Genomic DNA, 25,148 nt, shown 5'->3' with positions numbered 1-25,148 from the left:
CGAATAAACCTTTGGAAGGGGGGCACCGTGCCTGTGTCAATTATATATAAATTATATCCATTTATAGTGCAACATCATTACTTCTAAAAGCCCTGTCTGTTTTGTAGCAAGTTCCAATTAACTGCCTCTGCCACATCTGGAGATGTTTGGTTTCATAATCACCTAAATTACAGCTATTTAAAGAGGAACGATTAAATGTGCACTGCACGACTGTCGCCTTCCATTGGACTGTCAGCTGCTGGAGAGGGCTGGAGAGAGAGGAAGCCTGCATACCAGGCAGGGCTTCCTCCTGTGTAAACTGCCCTCGCTTCGCCGAAAGAGTCAGCAGTGCTTTAAAATACTGGATGGCAGGAGTGCAAGAGCTCCGTTTACTACCTGTCTTCGGCAATGATAGCTTTCTGAACAGCTGTGATCACGCAGAATAGAAACTGGGGCTTCCAGCAGCTCCCTGAGAATCCCAGGTTTAAATCCTTGTTATTATTTTTAGTTCCAGCCCTCATGGTGCGAGAGAGGAAAAACGCTTTGCAAAAGGTTAAAAAGGACCTGTTTCCTAAAGGACTTTCTCTCTTCCCCAATGGAGGCTGAAGGCACCTTATCTCTTTCGGAGGGGTTGTTGTTGCTGTTGTTTAGTCGTGTCCGACTCTTCGTGACCCCCTGGACCAGAGCACGCCAGGCACTCCTGTCTTCCACTGCCTCCCACAATTTGGTCAAACTCATGCTGGTAGCTTCGAGAACACTATCCAACCATCTCGTCCTCTGTCATCCCCTTCTCCTTGGGCCCTCAATCTTTCTCAACATAAGGGTCTTTTCCAGGGAGTCTTCTCTTCTCATGAGGTGAGCAAAGTATTGGAGCCTCAGCTTCAGGATCTGTCCTTCCAGTGAGCACTCAGGGCTGATTTCCTTCAGAATGGATAGGTTTGATCTTCTTACAGTCCATGGGACTCTCAAGAGTCTCCTCCAGCACCAGAATTCAAAAGCATCAATTCTTCGGCGATCAGCCTTCTTTATGGTCCAGCTCTCACTTCCATACATCACTACTGGTTTGGAGGGGTAGGGGGCTGATATGTGCTAGTGCGGACTTTGTCAATGTGCTGCCCTCCAGATGCTGCCTGTGGCTGATGGGAGATGCAGTCAAAAACATCTGGAGCACATCAGGTTGGCCGTGGCTACAATATGCCACCTGCCAGGAATCCACAAACTGCTGGCCTCCATGGAAGCCCTAACCTGGAGCCTGTGGCTCTTAATCGCAGGGTTATGGGTTCAAGTCCCAGATTCCCGCATTGTAGGGGGTCAGACTGGATGACCCTGGGGGTCCCTTCCAACTCTGTGGTTCTCCGTTCCTAAGCTTGGGGGAACTTGCTCTACAATATGATAATCTTTATTGTCTTTGTCCCGTACAGAACAACGAAACTGAAAAATATACATCAGACATTCAAAAACAAACAAGCCTGCTATCCCAGCTATCCCAGCCTGGTTAACCCCCTAAAAACTCTGATACCCCATAATTAAACACAATATACTCCCACAGAGACTACCTTACATTGCGTTTAAAACCAAAATTGGATTTGGATAAAAACTGTTTCTCAGGCGGCTAGTCCTAGTCTTTATAACCATGTGCCTTCCTCCAGAAGGCAGAAGCTGAAAGAGATCATTTCCTACTTACAGGCAATGCCCTCTTTGCGCAGGGATTGCATTCTGGATCATTGCACGCTTGCGTGAAATCGTGTATAATCGGAACACCCATTGGAAAAGCCTGAAAAACACCCTGTTCCCTGATCCACTGTACTAACAGCAAACTCACTACCCAAGTGCCAATCTTTACACAATACAACAAAAATCTCATTACCTACATGCAACACAGTGGCTAAGGAAAAACTGAGGGTTGTCAAGACTACCCCTCCCCCCCCCAAAAAAAACCCTTTTTAAAAAATCCTTAAAGGGGAGCGAGCCAAAAGCAGCTCACTGAGAACTCAGAATGTTTGCTGACTATTTGGCGGGAAAGAGAGAGAAATCAGTGGGAACATAATGGAGTAGCCTAGGAAAGGACACGGCTGGCTGGCTGGCTGAATTGTGCAACTCCATGCTGCAACGTTTTGTTGTGGATCCCCCTTTAAATAAAGAAGCAGCCCTCCCAAGGTGGCTTACGAAAGCCCATCAAAAACGTAACAGATTTTTAAAAAAATATGTACAAATTAAACAAGCCAATTTCAAAAGCTAAGAGCGACCGCACTTTAAACAGAACACAGTTTGGAACAAGCAAGTGTTTACGGTCTTTAACAGCTGTCTAAAAAACTGAGCCGATCGAGCTTCTGAAAGAGAATTCCCAACAAATGCAGGGCTAACACAGAAAAGGCCCTGTCTTCAACACCCACCAGTCTGATGGATCCCGACAGCAAGCTCATGAGCCAGACCCCAAAGGAAGATATTGAGACCTGGGTGCATTCATAGACCTGCAGGAGGTCCTGAAAACAACCCGATCCCAAATCATTTAGAGCAGCAGTAGCCTTTGGGGTGAACTCTACATCTTGTTAGACTTCAACTCCCAGCCGCCGCCATGTCCAACAGTCGGGGATTGCAGAAATTTTAGTCCAGCAACATCTGGAGGGCATCAAAATTGGCGAGGCTGGGTTTAGGGCTTGAAAGGCGATGGTGTTGGTTTTCCTGAAAAATCTGTGTTGTAACTTTTTCCAAAACGTTTTCCTTTGCAAGTTAGTTTCCATGTGGGGAAATCCTTATGCTCCAGCAGAGAGTGATCTAATGTAGCATGTTTTATTTTACTTGTATTTGGTAAACAAAGCTAAAAATGTTGAAACTGCCAAGCTTGCTTAATACTGTATTTGCAATTGGCACCAGTTCATTATTACTAATGAACTTACGAAACGAGAAAAGAAGGCGTCCCGCGTCACTGTTTAAAGGGCATAACCGGCACTTTTTAATTGAGCCTGAAAATGAATAGGCAGCCAGTGCAACTGGCATAGGATTGATGTTATATTCTCTGAACGCCTAGACCCCATTTGTCCTTTCAGAAAAGTCCCTTTTCACAATTTACATTCTAAAAAAAATTCCTTCCAGTAGCACCTTAGAGACCAACTAAGTTTGTTATTGGTATGAGCTTTCGTGCGCATGCACACTTCTTCAGATACTTCTTGCATGCACATGAAAGCTCATACCAATAACAAACTTAGTTGGTCTCTAAGGTGCTACTGGAAGGAATTTTTTTATTTTGTTTCAACTACGGCAGACCAACACGGCTACCTACCTGTAACTAAAACAATATACATTACAGTGGTACCTCAGATTAATTACTTAATTCATTCCGGAGGTCCGTTCTTAACCTGAAACTGTTCTTAACCTGAAGCACCACTTTAGCTAATGGGGCCTCCTGCTGCTGCCGCACTGCTGGAGCACAATTTCTGTTCTCATCCTGAAGCAAAGTTCTTAACCTGAAGCACTATTTCTGGGTTAGCGAAGTCTGTAAACTGAAGCGTATGTAACCTCAAGCGTATGTAACCCGAGGTACCACTGTATTACACTTGCTGAATTTTTACACTTGCTGATCCCAATTCAGGAAAAGGCCATCGCAGCCCGCAGCCCATTGAAATGAACAGGACAGCTGAATTCATCACTGACAAATCCACTGACTTCAATGGTGCCCAGGTGTGATAATTTCTCTCTTGATCAGGACTCCAAAACTGACACATCCTCTTCATTTGAATGACTATTTAGCCCAAGCCAATGCATGCTTCTACTCAGAAGGAAGCAGACCTGTTCAAATGGGGTTCAGTTCCATGAAAGAAGGAAGGAAGGCACTTTTGCTACTTGTTCTGGAAGAAGCGTGCAATGCATGCATTTCATATGAGAAAATATGTTTATGTACAGAGCATCATTTTGGCAAAGACTCCATGTGATGGAACAGACAATGGGAAAGTGGAACAGCCAGTGTTGTGTAGTGGTTAGAGAGCTAGGCTAGGAACTGGGAGGCCAGAGTTCAAATCCCCACTCAGCCAGTAAGCTCATTGGGTGACCTTGGGCCAATTACTATTTCTCAGCCTAACCTACCTCACAGGGTTGTTGTGTGGATAAAATGTGGCTGGGGAAGGCGAGAATTACCTTGAGCTCTTTGGAGGAAAGATAAGATCTAAGAAGAAGAAGAAGAAGAAGAAGTAATGGTAGTGGTAGTAAAGGACCCAAAACAGAAACACACCTGTATGGGCAAGAAATGGGTGACAGCATTTCACCAGGAGATGAAAAGATTGGGTGTATTCTCTGCATATGAAACAAGGCAGCAAACTTTGCAATTTCTCAGGTTGAGATCATTCTGATAAAACAAGGTTGTTCTGCAGCCCTCAAGACACAGTTAAGCTTGGAATATCTATGCTGTAGAAATATATATAATGCCAAATTAGGTCATATATATACATATATATATATATATATACACACACACACACATATATATATATACATATACCATATATATATATACCGTATTTTTCGCTCTATAAGACACACCAGACCATAAGAAGCACCTAGTTTTCGGAGGAGGAAAGCAAGAAAAAAATATTCTGAATCTCAGAAGCCAGAACAACAAGAGGGATCGCTGCGCAGCCTGCATTCGCTCCATAAGACGCACATACATTTCCCCTTACTTTTTAGGAGGGAAAAAGTAGTCTTATAGAGCAAGAAATATGGTGTACACACAGAGAGACACACACACACATATATATAGTACACACACACACACACACACACAGAGAGAGAGAGAGAGAAAACTGCATTTTTTGTTTCCACATAGTCCAAGAGTGCTGGATTAGTGGGATGGGAAGAGCAGGCTTAAGGCAGCCTTTGCAACACAGTGTGTTTTGAATTCCCATTAGCTCCAGGCCCAAAAATCTGCAGGGCACCACCAGGCTGGCAAAGGCTGCCTTGAGGGCACAGGGCATCTGCCTAGCTCTCCAACCAAAACAGAGTGGCAGGACTCCAAAGTGTGCATTAAGGTGGTTTAAGCTGCCCCTACACTAATTTAAGAGCCTAGCATCTGGTACCCCCGTACAGCTGCATTTTGTACACTTTGTAGTTATCACTCCAAAGGCAGAAGTTTTATCTCCCAACAGCCCTCTAGCCCAAACTGAGCAAAGCCTTACAAGGTAAAGAATGGCTGCAGGGAGTTCTTACAGCGACAGTAAACCAGGAAATGTGTTTATATCCATCCAGGCACGCACAGTGCCTGCTCCTGAAACATCTGTGGCTATCTGCCCATACAGCACCGCACAGAGCTTGAACTCTTGCATGTCTTGGCCATTTGGCCTCACTGCGTTACAACGCACACAACCACCACCAGTCACCAACACGCGTCCAGGCTAAGGAACCAGCACCGCTCCGGACCTGGCGCAAGTGAGTTGGTGCAGCCACAAGCCCAAACCCAAAGGCAGCCCGGTCCAATCCTGCGCTTCCTCAGTCCCGCTGGGTTCAATCCTGTGAAGAGGATTGCAAGCTCCGCAGCCCAGACCTGCGCCCGGTTTTGCCTAAGTTACGGGATGTAGAGGGTGACGGGCAAGATATACGGCACGATCCCGCTCACGTTTTTACTCGGGAGTAAAGTCCTGCTCAACTCACTCCTTTGGGAAGAGCGCGCTAGGTTGTTTGCGCGGTTGGTTCCGAAGGTCCCAGAAGCCTCTTTTGCATACTTTCAGGAGGGTTAAAAATAAATAAATCTGCGACCCCCGCCCGCCCGCAATTCGTTTATCCCCAGGATCTCTCCCTCCCTCCCCAAAAGACAGCGGAGAAAACTCCTCTCGTACCTCTTGAGATAGTTTCTCCCGTACAGGATCTGCTGCAGGAGAGTGACGACGGCGAAGGCGCAGATGAAGATGAAGAGCAAAGTTCGGTTCCCCAGCAGATCCCGGCTGGAAGTGGGGTCCGTGTAGCCCATGCTGGCGGAAAGGGGGCCGGGAAGCCGAGCTCCGTCAAGGTCTCGCTCGCAGACGGAGCCGCATCCTCCTCAAGCCCCGCTCAGGCGCGGCTGGGGCAAAGGAGAGAAGCAGAGGAGGCGGAGCAGGAGGCGGAGGCGCGCCATTCAAGGGCACGGCGGCCCCGCATCGCCGCCCCCCGGCGGAGGGAGAGAGGCGGCGGCGGCGGCCGGGCGGAAAGTTCTTCCCCGGCGCGGGAGAGCGTCTCGGCGGCTTCTCGCTTCTGCAAAGCAGCGCCCTCCGGCTCGCCTGCTCGGCGCCTCCGCCGCCCGCGCTGCGCCAGAGGAGGAGGCCCCCGGCGCGCAAAGGAAGGCGGTGCTGCTCCTCCTCCGCCTCCTGCGGGGCGGGGAATAAAAGCCCCCCCAAAATCCCCCTTTCTACTCAACGAGGGGCCTGCCCCGGTCTTCTTTCGGGGAGGGGGCGGGCAGAGAGGAAGCCGAGGAAATCGAGAGAGGGTTCCAAGCGAAAGGCGACACCCCCAACGGAACTCCTGCAGCGGGCTGGCTGGCCTCTCCAAAACGCTGCGCTTTGGTTAGGTGCTGCTGTGGTGCGGGCGCGCATGGAGATTTCCATGTGGGCGTCTGGCACATTGGCTCCGGCGAGGAAGAGGAAGGAGAAGGGGACGTGTTCGGCCAGGGCGACCCCCGGGAGGGTCACGACGGCGCTTGGACAGCTCTCCAAGCAAACGGCCCGGGGTGGGAGCGAGGCGCGGAGGCAGGGACTAGCGCGCCGCGGCCGAGCTGCGTTTGCGGTGGAGAGGGCTGTCGGGTTTGTGAGTGTCCAAAGCAAGCGGTAGGTTGGAGGGGGGCTGGTTCTGGAGCATTGATGTGCAACGCCTGCTCTCGGCTGGAGTTGCTCTCCTCGCGCCCCGTCCAGCCTCCCCTACCAAGCCCAGGCAAGGTCGTTGCGCATCTCTTCAAGGGCACGGAGATCACGCGCACTCGGCGCCTTCCCGCCTGCAGCTGGTGGAGCCATGTGGACGGCCGCCGCAGGCCAGGGACTTCAGGCAGACCCGAGAGCGTGCTTGGGAGAAACTGTCCTTGAAGGAGACAAGTATGCCTTTTGTCTCTGACCTGATTTTCTGCCTCTGCGACCTCCAGGTGCCCTGTAGCGAGATGCTTGCAAAGAAAGAGGGGGCACACACACACCCCTCTCTCTGCAGCCCTCCTGCCAGAACGGTTAGCACGTCTCAGCTGTGAGGAGGAACCCGCTCCCCATGCCGCAAACTTGTCGCGGTAGGAGAGGCGGCTCGTTGCAAAAGCTGCGTGTGCGTGTTTTGTCAGGGCAAGAAGGTCGATCGGGATCCATCGGCCAGTGATGGGGCTAAGGTAATTGTAGGAGATATACAGCAATGCCTTCCTGACTCCCGATAGCCCTTAGGATGGGTAAGGCAAACTGCACGAGTCTCTGGTGGTCATAGAACGATAGGATTGCAGAGTTGCAAGGGATCCTGAAGATCATCTAGTTCCGCCCCCTGCAATGCAGGAACACGCCCCCCCACCCCACCCCCGCAGTCCGTTGCTGCCAAATTCTTAACATCCCCTGGGTCCGATGAAGGCAACTTTAGTCTCCACAAGCTTGTGGCTCCTGCAAGCAAATAGTATTATCTCTTACATTTCTATATTGCATTTCCATCGAAAGAGCTCAAGTTGGTGTCCATGGTACTCCCTCATTTTTATCATCACAACAACCTGTAAGGTAGGTTAGGTCAAGAGGCAGTGGCACTGCCAAGGTCAGCCCATGAGTTTCATGGCTGAGTGGGGAATCAACCCCTGGCCTTCCAAATCCTAGCCTGACACTGTAACCGCCATACTACACTGGCATTAATTTGTATCTGGCTATTCAGGAATGCCTGTTCTCTTTGTCCATGGAGTTTTCTTGGCAGGGATACTGGAGTGGCTTGCCAGTTCCTGCTCCAGGTGGATCACATTTGGTCAAAATTCTCCACTATGACCTGTCCATATTGGGTGGCCCTGCAAGGCATAGCTCATAGCTTCTCTGAGTGATTCAAGCCCCTTTGCCACAGCAAGGCAGTGAGTGTTTGACCAAACTGCGGGAGGCAGCGGAAGACAGGAGTGCCTGGCATGCTCTGGTCCATGGGGTCACGAAGAGTCGGACACGACTAAATGACTAAACAACAACATTCAGGAGTGATGCTGGTGGCGCTGTGGGTTAAACCACAGAGCCTAGGACTTGCTGATCAGAAGGTCAGCGGTTCGAATCCCTGTGACAGGGTGAGCTCCCGTTTCTTGGTCCCAGCTCCTGCCAACCTAGCAGTTCGAAAGCATGTCAAAGTGCAAGTAGATAAATAGGTACCTCTCCAGCGGGAAGGTAAACGACGTTTCCGTGTGCTGCTCTGGTTCGCCAGAAGCGGCTTAGTCATGCTGGCCACATGACCCGGAAGCTGTACGCCGGATCCCTCGGCCAGTAAAGCGAGATGAGCGCCGCAACCCCAGAGTCTGTCACGACTGGACCTAATGGTCAGGGGTCCCTTTACCTTTTATTCAGGAGTGACCGTCACATTACGTCCCTAAAGTCTTCCTGAGTTAGGGATGAACATGCTGTCTTAGAGTGGGCAAAGCACTGGTCCTTTGTGCTGACCACTCTGGCTGGCAGCCTCTCTCCTCCTCCCTTACCAGATCTCAGGTAGAGTTCCTTCTGCAGCTTACCTACATGAGATGCTTTGAAGCTGGAAAGATGCCACGGAATGAACCTATGATGCTCAGTAGACAAAGCAAGGCACCAGGCCCTCATGGCAAGCAGTTTACAGCACAATCCTAACCATGCCTACTGAGAAATAAGTCCCATTGTATTCAATAGGGCTTACTCCCAGGTAAGTGTGATTTAGGACTGCAGGCTTCCTGGCTCTACACCAGCATGGAATGCAGGGCGGATTTTAAAGGTATGATCAGAACACACTATTCATCACTGCTCAAAAGGAAGTCCCATTGAGTTCAATGGGCTTACCTCCAGGTTAGTGGGTGCAGAACTGCAGCCTATTTTGGTTATTTCTTATTTAACCATCATTGTTTAATAAATAAAGGCTTAAGAGACTTTTTTCTGGGTTTTTAAGACTGGCATTAAAAACTTAATTTATGTATATACGCCTTAAACAATCACAAAGAAAAACGAAGCATACAAAGGAATAGAATTAGAATTTCTGCAAAGGAGAAAATGCAGACACCTCGCAGAAAAAAGATGTCTGTGTTTAATTTTATGGCACCACATTTGCCGCCATGTGTTTTATGTGGTAGATATATTTTCCCCATCTGTTTTAGCCATTTTTATGTATACTGCACAGCATGGGGGGGCAGGCCGGCCAAAGTTGTTGAGCTTTTTTGGAAATCAAAGCTGTTAAAAGATCAACAAATATTCAAAAGCATTGAAATTACTCATTATCTGTCGTCGTCCCCAACAACTTTGGAGGAAGCAGTTGTTGCTCCTTATTTTTTTGACAGCATAAGGTCCATAAGAAGCAGCAATACCAAGACCAGCTTGTGTCATGAAATAAGTTCTGTGCCTTTATGAGCTGCATGATAGGCAGAAATTCAACCAGTGCAGCATTTGCTAGTGAAGAAACGCAGAAGCAGGGATTCACTGCACATGGGTGTTTTTAAATAATGAAGAATTACTAAGCAGAAAGGCAAGGACCTGAACTTCAGACTGGGAGGATGAGGCAGTGAAATGAACAGATCTGCCCCTTCCTGCTTCCAGCCAAAGCTCTTTTAGCCATTGCCTCATCCCAGCAGCTCACTATCCGAGATGCAAAGCCACAGGGACAGATTCTAGCCTATGGGATGCCCTGCTGTACCGCCAGGCAGGGATCTGGAAATATATTTGACAAGGAGACATGATCCTGAGGGAACTGCTGTGAGGGAACGAAGCACAGAATAGTATGCAACCCAGAGGGCTTTTCCACACAAGAAAAAACTTGTTTTATTTGAAAGCATAATGCTGAAGGATTAAATGCTTCTTTCAATCAACTCCCCATAAATTCCATTAGAGCGTATATCTCACAATTTGCACTTGCTAAGAGGTCTGTGGGTGGGCGTTCCGCTCCAGAAGCAAGCAGGAAAGAGAACCTGAGAAGAGAAAGTGGGAGACAGATTTTCAGTTTCCTCCTCAGTTGCTTGCTACTGGGCAAAAATAGGGTCATTGCTGGTCATAGCAGAGGCAGGAAGACAGGGAAGATAGCGGGCCGAGGAACAGGGCAGAAAGTGTGCCTCCGTCTGCTCTCAGCACTTCCAACAAGAGTATTGTTATGGGCTGGGGAGTCAGTCCGGGTGATGCCCTGCGACCCTTTGAGTTCTTGAAATCCTGTACCCAGTAAAGGTTAAAGTCTAACCAAGGAATAATAATAATAATAATAATAATAAACAACTTTTATTTGTATCCCAGCCAAAACCAGGCTCAGGGCAGCTAACATCAAATATATAACACTGGTATAAAATCAAACAATAATTAAATTACCTCCTAAAAACAAGTCAGGATCAAATTAAAAACTTATTAGATGGCTTTCCGCAGGATTAGGGCTGGGAACAGTAAATGCTCATCAGACCCAACTGTTTAGGCTGTTCTTATATGGGCCTGTGAATTTCCCCGGAGGCCTCTTTCATACTAGTTCTTATACAAAAAGAGAAGGGGGGTCAGGCTGAGCCCTGACCAAAGGCCCGGCGGAACAACTCCATCTTGCAGGCCTTGCGGAAAGATGTCAAATCCGGCAGGGCCCTGATCTCATGTGGCAGAGCGAGGCCAGCCTAACCTCCCTGTGGCCCAGGATCTCCAAGATGTTATTATTTTCAGACCGTAAGGTCCTCTGTGGGGTATACCATGAGAGGCAGTCCCACAGGTAGGAGGGTCCTAGGCCGTATAGGGCTTTAAAGGTTAAAAGCAGCACCTTGAACCTGATCCTGTACTCCACCAGGAGCCAGTGCAGCTGGTATAGCACTGGGTGAATGTGATCCCGCGGTGAAGACCCCGTAAGGCATTCTGCACCCACTGGAGTTTCTGGGTCAGCTTCAAGGGCAGCCCCACGTAGAGTGAGTTACAATAATCAATCCTGGAGGTGACCCTTTGCAGGATTAGACAGTCAAGCTTCTTTGTAAGACAAAAGCCTTAGCTGGCCACTTAAGTACCCTCATCAGCATCTCAAAAGAATAAGCTAGGTTGCAAGAGCTACAACTAAGTGTTGGTGTCCTCAGGGCTAATGGGCCTTTCATCTACCCCTCCTCACCCAGCTGCGAGGTGAGAGAACAACAGGCAGAGCTGCGTGAGAGAGCTCTGAGCAGGAAGCAGCTTGGAAGCTGGAGACACAAGAGACCTGCTTGACCTGTGCTGGATCCCAAGCTGTGACCAGTGCCAAAGCAATAAACACCCAGCAATAAAAGATAATGGGAGAGGATTTACCGCAGCAAATTATTTGTCAAAATTAAAAATACCTATATACAGACGGTCATTTACCCTCGCTAGATTCAACGTGCTGCCATCTGCCTTATTTCAGGGCAGATTCGAGGGTAAACCATACGCGGAACGAGTCTGCCCCTGTGGCTTGATGGAGGTAGAAACTGTCTCTTCATGCCTTGTTATGCTGTCGTTTCTATGGGGATATACGCTCAGTATTTATTACCCCTGCTATGCAAAAATCTCCAAATGAATCCGAACTTCAATGTCTAAAATCCCTGGTAGAGGACAAGGATCCTGAGATCACATTAAGGGTAGCCAAATTCTGTGCGATTGCCATAAAACTTAGGGAACAAGCCCATGGGCCTTAGGTTGCCGATCCCTGAGTAAAAGGATGTCAATACAGTTCTGGGAACAACGATACAAGTGCAAAAGTTCCCCCAACATCTGGGTGCCCAAAATTGTGACTTCCAACTTGTACAGGCTTCTACAGTGGCCAGGCTCACCAGCTCCTCTCAGAAGTGATTGCTTCATAAGCAATGTGCCATTTGCTGCAGAATAAAAACTTCCCTCTTGTGTCTGCAGTTTAACAGAAGCGGAAGGTCTGATAATTTGCACTTATTGAACCAGGAGGTGCCTGCTTCCAGTGGAATTTTGCCAGGCAGGCATTCCCCTTCCGCTCCCCCAGCCTGAGTGTTCAATAAACATAAAAAAAATGTACCAAATAGGCTGGTGAAGCAAGATTTTGTGACCTGTAAAACTGCTGATCACTTTGAGAGCACTTTGTAAAATATGCAGACTGCTTGATCCCTGTGCTGAAGGAAAGATTGCTTGCAGCAGCAGAACTAGAACAGGAACTCAAGGCATCATCCAGAATGACCAACCTAAACTTGTAACAATATACCATATTTTTCGCTCTATAAGACGCACCAGACCACAAGACGCACCTTGTTTTTGGAGGAGGAAAACAAGAAAAAAAATGTTCTGAATCTCAGAAGCCAGAACAGCAAGAGGGATAGCTGTGCAGTGAAAGCAGCGATCCATCTCACTGTTCTGGCTTCTGTGATAGCTGTGCAGCCTGCATTCGCTCCATAAGACACACACACATTTCCCCTTACTTTTTAGGAGCGGAAAAGTGAGTCTTATAGAGCAAAAAATACGGTATTCCCACGGTATGGTTGCATTACCTCCCTCCCCAACAAAAAAAGCCATTTCTTTAAAGGAATATCATTTCTAGGCCAAAGGTATGACTTTGCACTGACACAGCTTCTGGAGTGCAGAAACACACTCCCTTTTGTTAATGAGTTGCTGGTGGAGCCTAAAATAGGAGTAACCTCTATTTACTGCCCAAAATGGAAATTAAAGTTTCTAGGTGTCACATTTTAAGAGCCTATTAAAAGTTTCACAGGCAAAAACTCAATTAAGGCTCAATTTCCTCCAGGGCTAATTGCTAGTTCCTAATTAAGAAAATGTATTGCGCTGTTTGTGTTTCAAATTAACAAGAGTTCCTGGAGGAAAAATCAGCCCAAGCCCTGCAGACTTTAGCATGTTCCCTTCCTTGCACCTGGTATCGGCACATAATTTTTCTATATATTCTATCTGGAAAGAGACCCTAGGAATTGTAGGCTATGAGGAAACAGGGGAATTGCAACCAAAGGAAGCTTAGCACATAGACCTCCAGGGCTGACCTGAAATTTCAAGGTTTGCCCTGTCCCCTCCAGTGAGGGCTTGAATCTCCAGGTGGATGAGAGTGCATTAAAAAAAGGGGGAGAGGGAGAACTATGCGCGCATCTTGCAAACTTCAGCCCAGCAGGAGTCAGGTGCAAATCATTGCATAGATTCTCTGGGGGGAGTCTGTTCTCCCCCCTGCTTCCAGCTGATCTCCATCTCCAAGGCTCAGTGGTGAGAGGGAGTGCAGAGGAAGAATCACCAGGGTTGACCCCATGACATGACATGGTACCACTCTGTTCTGCCTTGATCAGACCACAAATGGAATATAGTGGTGCCTCGCAAGACGAAAAGAATCCGTTCCGCGAGTCTCTTCTTCTTGCGGTTTTTTCGTCTTGCGAAGCAACCCTATTAGCGGATTAGCGCTATTAGCGGCTTAGCGGCTATTAGCGGCTTAGAAAAAGGGGGGGGGAGCGGAAAAAATCGCAAGACTCGCAAGATGTTTTCGTCTTGCGAAGCAAGCCCATAGGGAAATTCGTCTTGCGAAGCGCCTCAAAAAACGGAAAACCCTTTCATCTAGCGGGTTTTTCGTCTTGCGAGGCATTCGTCTTGCAGGGCACCACTGTACTGCGTCCAGTTCTGGGCACCAGAATTTAAGGAGGATATTTATAAACTGCAACAGGTGCAGAGGAGGGCGACTAAGATGATCAGAGGTCTGGAAACCAAGCCTTATGAGGAACAGTTGAGGGAGCTGGGTGTGTTTAGCATGGAGAAGTGGAGACTGAGAGGAGATATGATAGCCATCTTCAAATATCTGGGAAATGGAGCAAACTTGTTTTCTCCTGCTTCACAGGGTAGGACCTCAACCAGTGGCTTCAAGTTATGAGAAAGGAGATTCCGACTCAACATCAGGAAGAACTTTCTGACAGTAAGAGCTGTTCTTATTTATTTATTTATTTATACCCTGCCCCATCTGGCTGTGTTTCCCCAGCCACTCTGGGCGGCTCCCAACAGAATACACTTCAGTTTGCATACGCTTCAGGTTACAGACTCTGCTAACCCAGAAATAGTACCTCGGGTTAAGAACTTTGCTTCAGGATAAGAACAGAAATCATGCTCCAGTGGTGTGGCTTCAGCAGGAGGCCCCATTAGCTAAAGTGGTGCTTCAGGTTAAGAACAGTTTCAGGTTAAGAACGGACCTCCAGAACAAATTAAGTACTTAACCCGAGGTACCACTGTACAATAGTCTGTTAAACATTAAAAGCTTCCCTAAAGAGGGCTGCCTTCAGATGTCTTCTAAAAGTCTGGCAGTTGTTTTTCTCTTTGACATCTGATGGGAGGGCGTTCCAAAGGGCGGCTGTCACTACTGAGAAGGCCCTCTGCCTGGTTCCCTGTAACTTGGCTTCTCGCAGGAGGGAACTGCCAGAAGGCCCTCGGAGTTGGAACTCAGTGTCTGGGCAGAACGATGGGGGTGGAGACGCTCCTTCAGGTATACTGGACCGAGGCCGTTTAGGGCTTTAAAGGTCAGCACCAACACTTTGAATTGTGCTCGGAAACATACTGGGAGCTAGTGTAGGCCTTTCAAGACCGGTGTTATGTGGTATCAGAGGTTGGATGGCCATCTGTCAATTCTGTGATATCACCAGGGGTCACCCCTAGGTCTCCGATTTGGGCCCTGAAATCTTAGGGTCTGGGATTCTCCTGATGTGCCAACCCTAGCTTAGCATGATAGACTTGTTCACAGCTTAGGGTCTCTGTCATTCTGTTTTGCTTAGATCTGCAGCACTGGCACTATTACAAGAGCCACATAACATCTGTTGTGCCCTTGTACCGAATGGATATTTCATCATGGCAGCACCTACATGGAGCACCTAGAAGAGTGACTAGTGGGGTGCCAGAGGGTTCTGTCTTGGGCCCAGTCTTATTCAACATCTTTATCAACGACTTGGATGATGGACTCAAGGGCATCCTGATCAAATTTGCAGATGACACCAAACTGGGAGGGGTGGCTAACACCCCAGAGGACAGGATCACACTTCAAAACGACCTTGACAGATTAGAGAACTGGGCCAAAACAAACAAGATGAATTTTAACAGGGAGAAATGTAAAGTATTGCACTTGGGCAAAAAAAATGAGAGGCACAAATACAAGATGGGTGACACCTGGCTTGAGAGCAGTACATGTGAAAAGGCTCTAGGAGTCTTGGTTGACCACAAACTTGACATGAGCCAACAGTGTGACGTGGCAGCTAAAAAAGCCAATGCAATTCTGGGCTGCATCAATAGGAGTATAGCATCTAGATCAAGGGAAGTAATAGTGCCACTGTATTCTGCTCTGGTCAGACCTCACCTGGAGTACTGTGTCCAGTTCTGGGCACCACAGTTCAAGAAGGACACTGACAAACTGGAACATGTCCAGAGGAGGGCAACCAAAATGGTCAAAGGCCTGGAAACGATGCCTTATGAGGAACGGCTAAGGGAGCTGGGCATGTTTAGCCTGGAGAAGAGGAGGTTAAGGGGTGATATGATAGCCATGTTCAAATATATAAAAGGATGTCACATAGAGGAGGGAGAAAGGTTGTTTTCTGCTGCTCCAGAGAAGCAGACACGGAGCAATGGTTCCAAACTACAAGAAAGAAGATTCCACCTAAACATTAGGAAGGACTTCCTGACAGTAAGAGCTGTTCGACAGTGGAATTTGCTGCCAAGGAGTGAGGTGGAGTCTCCTTCTTTGGAGGTCTTTAAGCAGAGGCTTGACAACCATATGTCAGGAGTGCTCTGATGGTGTTTCCTGCTTGGCAGGGGGTTGGACTCGATGGTCCTTGTGGTCTCTTCCAACTCTATGATTCTATGATACACTCCAGAACTCCCTGCCTATTGATTTCGAACATTTAAATTGGGATCATAGTGTTTTAAACGTATAGTGGAGATGGGGCCAAAGGCACGTCTGATGGTTGATGAACAAATGCAGCCATGTTATCCAGTGGATCGTTTCCCTGTCTGGAAGCATGTGCTCCTACAAGGCCAACAGAAGGAGGAGACGAACAGCTGCCAGCTGCCTGAGCAGCAACTGAAAAGCTACGGCCAGTGCTAGTCACTCTGGGTCTTCTTGATGTATAGTTGTTTACAAGAAATAAAGTGCATTCCTGCACGGAATGTTAATTAAAAAATACGTTAGAACAGGGCTGCTGTGATCTGGAATAAAGGAACCCTTGTGCTGATTCAGTATGCAAGCGAACCATGGAGAGGCTGGAGAGAAGGCACCAGTCAAAGCTCCCTTTTTTTGTTTGTTATTTACAGGGGGGGAATCTGAGTTGTGACATTAAGCAGAGGGTGGGTGGCCACCTGTCACGGATGCTTTAGGGGAGATTCTTGCATTTCCAGGGGTTGGGCTAGATGACCCTTGGGTCCTTTCCAGCTCTATGATTCTATGGCAGATCCAGGTTAAATAATGTTTTGCTTAAGTCTGAGCTACCAATTTTCTGCATGAAAAGCTAGGATGCTACCAACTTTAAAAGAGGATTGGAGAAATCCATAGTTTGTTGGAGGCAGCAGTGCTTCCCAATAGCAAATGATGGTGATGACTGGAACCTGCAACAAAATGTTGCCTTTTGGAGTACAGTGGTACCTTGGTTTACGAACTTCCAGAAGTCCGTTCTTAAACCAAAGCATTCTTAAACCAAGGCATGCTTTCCCATAGCAGCGGGGGACTCAATTTACAAATGGAACACACTCAACAGGAAGCGGAACATGTTATTATTCCAAGGCAAAGTTCACATACCAAAACTCCTACTTCTGGGTTTGCAGCGTTCTTAATCCAAGTTATTCATAAACTAAGGTGTTCTTAAACCAAGGTACCACTGTATTCTTGATTTGGGTGCCAGCCAGCCATGCCCTCTTCCTGGATACCCCATTCCACACACCCCAACAATCAACATGTTGTGCCTAGTGAGCCTCACAGAAAGCCCTCTGTAACAAACAAACAACAAACCCCACAATTGTACACCAGCAAACCTTTGGGTTTCCCCTGAGCATGCCTCTCACTTGTGCATGGATAGTATCATTTTTGCCAAGGTCTGGCACTCACAGAATCCAGTTTTCTGTTAGTGAAAGGGGTTGCCAAACTTAATGGGACTTGTGGGCACTTTTACAGTTTGGGGAAAGTATTGTGGGCATCACCCCCTATTGTTATTTCTCTCCCCACTGTCCAGCATCATGTTGCCATGCTCCCCAGCAGATAGAAAACACACGTAGATCATTTGCTTTTCCACGGAGTCTGAATAAAAGTCAGATCCAGTAGAATAAAAATGAAAAGCCTTTCAGCTTTGCATGATTGCCATCAAAGTCTGTCAAAAATATAGCATTACTGTAAAATAGAAACCACAGAAACAATGTATTTATGAGGGTGGGCATGGGTGTGCACCCCATAATACTTCAGGAGTAGTTATGGGTCCAGAGTTAGTATCTGGGGTTGTATCTCTAACAGTGGGACTGGAAAACTCACTTAGCTTTTGCATAGGCATTGCAGAACTTATCCACTGATAGACTGGCAACTGCATCTTTAGTTATCAGGTCTGTTGACAGTGATGTAAATACAGCAAACAAACTCTCCAAGATCAAAGGACTGGTGTGCCTTGTGCGCCCTCTGCTGGCTTCGCAGTCATCTTTGAAAACGCTTCAAAGTGCAAAGCAAGGTTGTCTCTGAATTTGCCTCTGCAGTCCATAAGCAGCGCATGGAGAATGAATGCATGGGACTTTTAAAATTGCCGCAGTGTTCCTGAAGCCCCTGGGTAAGCTAGTCCTCTTTGTTAACGAAGAAATCTGAGGGCTCCCTTGGACAAAAAACAAGGACACCAGCCAGGAATACCAGAGCAAAACAGCAGCCAGTAGGCTTGGTCTACAGCAGTCACGAAATTAAAAGACGCCTGCTTCTTGGGAGAAAAGCAATGACAAACCTAGACAGCATCTTAAAAAGCAGAGACATCACCTTGCCAACAAAGGTCCGTATAGTAAAGCTATGGTTTTCCCAGTAGTGATGTATGGAAGTGAGAGCTGGACCATAAAGAAGGCTGATTGCCGAAGAATGGATGCTTTTGAGTTATGGTGCTGGAGGAGACTCTTGAGAGTCCCATGGACTGCAAGAAGATCAAACAGATCCATTCTGAAGGAAATCAGCCCTGAGTGCTCACTGGAAGGACAGATTGTGAAGCTGAGGCTCCAATACTTTGGCCACCTCATGAGAAGAGAAGACTCCCTGGAAAAGACCCTGATGTTGGGAAAGATGGAGGGCACATGGAGGAGGAGACGACAGAGGACGAGATGGTTGGATAGTGTTCTCAAAGCTACCAGCATGAGTTTGACCAAACTGCGGGAGGCAGTGGAAGACAGAAGTGCCTGGCGTGCCCTGGTCCATGGGGTCACGAAGAGTCGGACACGACTAAATGACTAAACAACAACAATCCCCATGCTACACCCCCCCCCAAAAACTACATCACTAATACATCATGGTTACATCATGAAAGGAGAGGTCTGGTGGCAGTAATCTGAGCATCCTGGACCCTGCCCCATGGTTCTCCTTGCCCTCCACCAAACACCCATCAAGTATAACAAAAGAGATATTTACACATTTCCCTGTTTCCCAGTCAAGTAAATCACACCTTTTTGTCTTCATCTGAGCCAGACTGATACCCAGAGAGAACTTGCTGCAAGACAGACCCAAAAAAGAAAATAACAGAACACCTCTAGTCATCACATACAGCTCCCAAGTTAAAACAGTACAACGCATCATCAGAGATCTACAACCTCTCCTGGACAATGACAGTTCTCTTTCTCAAGCTCTGGGAGGAAGACCTTTCATTGCCTACAGACAGCCACCCAATCTTAAACAACTCCTAACCCACAATAATACTACTACCAGACTTAACACGGACACTGGCACCAGAGCCTGCAATAAACCCAGATGCCAACTTTGCTGCCACATACACCCGGACAACACCATTACTGGCCCCAACAACATCACACATACCATCTCGGGACTATTTAATTGCTCATCGTCTAACATTGTATATGCCATCAAATGCCAACAGTGTCCTTCAGCTCTCTATATTGGACAAACAGGCCAAACCTTATGCCAAAGGATAAACGGACATAAATCTGACATCAGGAATCACAAGACAGAGAAACCAGTAGGAGAACACTTCAATCTCCCAGGACATTCTATACAAGATCTCAAAGTAGCTGTTCTATTACAAAGGAATTTCAGAAATAGACTGGAAAGAGAAGCTGCTGAATTGCAACTTATTACCAAACTTAAAACCATGGAGAGACCTGGTCTGAACAAAGACATTGGATTCTTATCTCATTATACATGACAAAGCCATTTTTCACCTTCTCACCCCTTGCTTTTTCCTGTAAGACCTATTGTAGTCGTTAAGAGTTGTCAACAGGCTCATCACAGCTATCTGCCAATCACCCATTCCCACCACCCTTCTGAGTAATACCCCTCCCCACCTTCTCACTATATAGAAGGGTCTGGTGACTTCTGTTTCAGTGTATCTGAAGAAGTGTGCATGCACACAAAAGCTCATACCTAGAACTAACTTAATTGGTCTTTAAGGTGCTACTGGAAGGAATTTTTTGTCTTCATCTGGGTTTGTTATTTCTGGAATGGCTACCTCTCTGGCACTCAGGTATCAGGATGCCAGGAATTATCACTCAGGCAGAGGGGCTGCTGAGTAACTGAGCTCACATGTCTATATGAATTTCTGAAGTTTTCTCTGTGAGCCAGTACATAGATACATTTATCAGTGGATTGTTACATTTGGTATTGTACAGCAGAGGCCCTTTGAACAGATAGGAAGAAACTGTGATGAAGTGTTTTGTGGGGACAAGTCACAAAAGTGATTATGCTGGTTTTGGTAGTGGGCTGCATGTGCATGATATCTGCTGGAGGGGCAACCTCCCCCCAACCTATACATAAATTCCTGCAACATCTTTGTTATTGCCACTGGGGTGGGGGGAAGTATTATGCACCCAATTGTCACTGGGAAAGAAGTATCAAACATACAGGTCCAGCAAGCATGTCTTCCCTTCCAGCTGCTGATCATGGCTAGTTGACGTCTCTGAAAATGTGAACACAAACTGCAGTTTCCAGAATTATTGGGTGGGTGGGTGCTTTAAATCTACGGTGTAAATGCAGCTTGAGTCTCCTTTTGCTCTCCAAAGATGTCCAACAACTACAGCAGAGACGGGGAACTGGATCCACCCCTTGGGTCAGACACTTATCTCAAAAACCTCCCATGAATAGGGGCCATCAAGTGCCCGTTTTGCATAGTGTTTTGCAAGTCTCTACAGTCTTTTTGCCACTGGTTCAAGACTCTTCTCTTTCAACAAGCCTTTCAAGTGGGTATTTTCATCCCTGCTTCTACCTGTGTGGGATCCGAATTTGGTTTTATATATGGAATTGTTTCGTGCATGTTTTCACTGCATTGTGAAATCACTTGGAGGTGTGTTTTAGGAAGCAAGTCCTAGATGAAATCATGATAATGATTCCTGACTGTCACCTAGTACCTTCTGAGTCCCCTCCACCAGTGGAAATTAGGCCAGATCTGAGTTGTGTGTGTGAAAGCTAGAAATTGGAGAAGCAGAAGGCTGAAGCCTGTGAGGGGGAGAGCAATGCCTGATCTCTGTTTGAAGCCAAGATTGTGGCTATGGGTGAAGCAAGACCCTCTTAGGCTGTTAGTGCTGTGAACCCCTCCATCAAAGGCTCAGGTTGTAGATATGTGTAAATAAACTATATATCATAAAGACACCCAAGTCTCCACTGTGCCTCATTCCAAAGGAAACGCAAACCCTGAATGATTGCTTGGAATTGCTGGAATCTTGTGCCACGCAAGAGGTTGGGGTGGCATGCAACCGTACCAAAAAAATAACAACTCTTAAAAGACCATAGATTGTTTAATTAGCCCAAGACCTGGGAGAAGAGGAATGCTTTTGCCTGGCAACAGAAATATAGCGTCCAAATCAAAGGAAGTCATGGTACCACTCTGTTCTGCCTTGGTAAGACCCCACCTGGAGTCCTGTGTCCAGTTCTGGGCACCACAATGTAAGAAGGGTATTGACAAGCTGGAACACATGCAGAGCGGGTGGTGACTAAGATGTTTAAAGGTCTGGAAACCGGGCCTTACAAGGAATGGTAGAAGGTATGTTCAGGGCTTTTCTTCTAGAAAAAACTGCGCTGGTACAGCGTACATTTGATTACCCCCAGGGGGAAAAAGCACCGGGTTATGTTTAGCCTGGAAAAGAGGAGATACGATAGCCGTCTTCAAATACCTAAAGCAGTGTTCCATGGAAGATGGAGCAAGCTTGGTTTCTCCTGCTCTGGAGGGTAGGATTCAAAGCAATGGCTTCAAGTTACAAGAAAGGAGATTTGGACTAAGCAACAGGAAAAAGCTTTCTGACAGTAACAGCTGTTTGACAGTGGAACGGTCTCCCTTGGGAGGTTGTGGACTCCCCTTCCTTGAGGTTGGCTAGCCATCTGTTGTGCATGATCTAGTTGATCCTGCATTGCACAGGGTTGAGCTAGACGATCCTCAGGGTCCCTTCCAAACTCTTACAATTCTATGGCATAGCTGTCAACGTTTACCTTTTTAAAAGGGAAATTCCCTTATTCCGAATAGGATTCCTGGCAAGAAAAGGGAAAAGTTGACAGCTAGGTCCTGTGGTTCTGCTGGGGTAGCTCAGCCAGCAGAGCGCAAGACTCTTAATCTCAAGGTCATGGGTTTGAGACCCCTTGTGGGTAAAAGATTCCAGCATGGCAGGGGGTTGGACTAGATGACCCTCAGGGTCCCTTCCAACTTTACAATTCTATGATGCTATGAACAGTCATTAACAGGGAGCTTCCTATGTCCCCAAGATCACTTGCTTCAGGGCACGCCAGGGTGTGCACCTGCTTTCACGTGCACAACGATGGGGGGGGGGAGCGTGCATTGACAGGTTAGGGCTGAGGTCTAAGCGAAGATGCCCACGGAGAAAAGGGTGGTGGGCTTTGCGAGGGAAGAAAACAAGGCCCTGGAGGACTGCGCTGCTCCGGCGCCATGGCAACGCCGGGTGCCCCTCCCTCACAGAACCGAGCGCGAGAGGCTGCGGGTCATAGACGCCGCTTCGCAGGCAAGAAGGCCGCCCCGCTCGGAGGGTCCGTTCTAGGAGTCTGTGCTTTTCTCACCCCCCCCCCCCCAGCCCACCACCGTCTTCGGCTGAGGCGGCGGCGGCGATTCCTGGACGGGGGAGGAGGGAGCCGGACTATCCGGAGCCATCCGCCGAAATGGTGAGCGGTTCCCGGGACGGGAAGGCTCGATACCCCGAGCGGGGAGGCCCGGGGACATCCCCCAGGCTCCGTTTCGCGACGCGGGCGCCCTCCGTCCCCGCCACGGGCCCTTCTTCCCACCGCCCCCCCCCCCTTGTCCCCACCACACCGGCGGCGACCATTTTCTTTTAAGGGCAGCTGCTCGCGAGGGGAGGGGGGGGACGCCATTCTCAAGCCCCCCCCCCTCAGGGCGCACCTGCTGGGTTGATGCCGGTGGGGAGAAAGGGGGCGCTGGGTGAGGCGTGGGGCAGAAAAGGGGCCACGTAGGACCTCCTTATATTTCTTGGGGTGGCTTCTCTCGCCTCCCCCCACCTCCTCCATAGCCCATAATAGGAAGTCTGCCTTCAGCAATTCAACTAACCTCTCAGAATCATGCATTTCTCACCTGTGTGTGCAAAAGGTTCAAGTTTCAATCCCAGCAACTTCAGTTAAGATGCTTAGGCAAGAGGAAATGGTGAAGACCCCAGACGGTCACTGTCCGTGGGAACAGACAGGACTGAGCTCGATGTCGCAGTTCTCTGACCTCTGATAGGACAGTTTCCTGTGTGCGTTGGGAAACCATGCATCAGCAACAAAATCTATACCGTGCTGTGCGTGGGGATTTGTTGTTGTTTGCTGAGGACAATTCAGGCTCTGTAATTTATTGGCCAAGCTGTTTTCATGTCACATAGGCCAGAGCTACACCATTGAGATGGTGCTTTGATCTTAAGAGAGCAGGACAGGATTGTGATCTTCCTTGGGAAGAGGAAAGCAAAGCCCCAACAGAGTAGCAAGGAAAAAAAAGGGGGGGGGAGACTCAAGGAAAGAAGCTTTGGGGAATTGATGACCCTCCAAATGTTGTGGACTCTGCAGCCCCCTTCCGTCCCTGCGTCTGCACTCACCACAACCTTCCTCAGATGAAAATAGGGACATCTATTCTACAGCAGTGTGTTGTCCCCTGTGCCCCCTATATACATGCACTGCCAGGGGAATATGGGGGAAAGGTGGGGCTGGCTAAGCTGCCCCAATGGCTGTTACCAAGAGGAGTACAGTGGTACCTCGGGTTACAGACACTTCAGGTTACAGACGCTTCAGGTTATAGACTCCGCTAACCCAGAAATAGTACCTCGGGGTAAGAACTTTGCTTCAGGATGAGAACAGAAATCGTGCTCCAGCTGCGCGGCAGCAGTGGGAGACCCCATTAGCTAAAGTGGTGCCTCAGGTTAAGAACAGTTTCAGGTTAAGAACAGACCTCCAGAAGGAATTAAGTTCTTAACCCAAGGTACCATACTGGCAAATATATTGGTTATATGCAGGAGCCTTTGGTAAAACTGTGAGGCTTCCATCATCATCATCATATAATAATAATTTATTATTTATACCCCGCCCATCTGGCTGGGTTTTGCCAGCCACTCTGGGTGGCTCCCAACAGAATATTAAAAACACAATCAAACATCAAACATCAAAAACATCCCTAAACAGGGCAGCCTTCAGATGTCTTCTAAAAGTCAGATAGTTTCTTATTTCCTTGACATCTGATGGGAGGGCGTTCCACAGAGCGGGCGCCACTACCGAGAAGGCCCTCTGCCTGGTTCCCTGTAACCTCACTTCTCGCAGTGAGGGAACCACCAGAAGGCCTTCAGTGCTGGACCTCAGTGTCCGGGCTGGACGATGGGGGTGGAGACCCTCCTTCAGGTATACTGGGCCGAGAAGGCATCCATGCTGGATTTTTACAAGGCGGTACTTCTGCTCCACCAACATAGTCTCTGTGGTCAGTGGGCTATGACCGTAGATGGGCCCCTGTTTGCCTACACGAGCTGAGCTGCTTCTACTAAGGGGAATTAAGGCAGGGGTTGTGATATGAGACAGCCAACAGGGAAGCGTTAGATGGAGAGGCAGGGAAACTGGGAGCACAGGCAAGAGATAAGGGGTGCACACTCAGAAGCGATGAAAGGATGAATTTTTGCAAACCCATTTGAAATGGCCATATGGTCCTTGGACATTCTCAGGCCTCGAATAAATGTGTACAGTGGTACCTCGGGTTAAGGACTTAATTCGTTCTGGAGGTCTGTTCTTAACCTGAAACTGTTCTTAACCTGAAGCACCACTTTAGCTAATGGGGCTTCCTGCTGCCACCGCGCCGCCGGAGCACAAGTTCTGTTCTCATTCTGAAGCGGAGTCTGTAACCTGAAGTGTATGTAACCTGAAGTGTATGTAACCCAAGGTACCACTGTACTGCAAGAGAGCAAGAACTCTACATCTTTGCAAATTTACTGTATCATCAGTCAGGCTCTTCCTCTAACCAAAATATCTTAGACAGATTTTACCGGAAGCCCCTTCCGCTGACATCAGTGGCACTTGCCTCCAAGTAAGCAGGCTTGGATCACAGCCCTAAAACCAACGATCACTTTAGGGTTATAACTTGCTTGTAGGTTTCCCCCCAGATTTAAATAAATATAAGAGATGCAATCTTTGTGGTGAGGGGCATGTCATTACGGTGGCCTAACCCCAGGGCTGTTCTGGTTGTAAAAAGAAGTGTAGTGCTTGGAGGCAGTTACTGTGTTATGACTACAAGGGACAGAGATCTGCCTCGTTCGCAGGGTTTGGCAAAACTGGATCGTTGACTTCTGTACTTGATTTTATCTAGGAGACAACAAAAGGCTCTAGGGGTCGGCTGCGACTTCAAGCTTTTGCAGGAAGGGAAGGGCTGTAGCTCTCTAGACGAAGGTGCATTCTTTGCATGCCAAAGGTCCACGGTTCAAATCCCC

General features: G+C 48.0%; 2 protein-coding genes and 1 long non-coding RNA gene across 4 annotated transcripts in view; 2 read left to right on the top strand and 1 right to left on the bottom strand.

Annotated features, from left to right (window-relative positions):
- Positions 1-6,283, bottom strand: part of ST8SIA5 (ST8 alpha-N-acetyl-neuraminide alpha-2,8-sialyltransferase 5) — a 59,501-nt gene extending 53,218 nt beyond the window's left edge. Inside the window, exon 1 of one of the 2 annotated variants that reach the window (XM_081881599.1) lies at positions 5,802-6,283. In XM_081881599.1, the coding sequence (XP_081737725.1) occupies positions 5,802-5,932 (131 nt within the window). In that variant the 5' untranslated portion in view covers positions 5,933-6,283. The remainder of the gene's footprint in view (positions 1-5,801) is intronic. The other variant, XM_081881598.1, reaches the window with a different exon arrangement.
- The window catches only part of LOC309352899, a 181,066-nt gene that overhangs the window by 93,766 nt on the left and 62,152 nt on the right, over positions 1-25,148 (top strand). The gene's annotated exons all lie outside the window — the stretch shown is intronic.
- Positions 22,056-25,148, top strand: part of CTIF (cap binding complex dependent translation initiation factor) — a gene marked incomplete at its 5' end in the record, with an annotated part of 61,095 nt that continues 58,002 nt past the window's right edge. Inside the window, 2 exons of the mRNA XM_081880666.1 lie at positions 22,056-22,230; positions 22,275-22,362. Coding sequence (XP_081736792.1) covers positions 22,056-22,230; positions 22,275-22,362 — 263 coding nt within the window. The remainder of the gene's footprint in view (positions 22,231-22,274; positions 22,363-25,148) is intronic.

The sequence above is a fragment of the Podarcis erhardii genome (assembly GCF_964252035.2).
Source record: "Podarcis erhardii genome assembly, chromosome: 11".
NCBI classification, from domain to species: domain Eukaryota; kingdom Metazoa; phylum Chordata; class Lepidosauria; order Squamata; family Lacertidae; genus Podarcis; species Podarcis erhardii.
The sequence above is the reverse complement of the archived record's forward strand: the minus strand, read 5'-3'. Positions and strand labels throughout refer to the sequence as shown.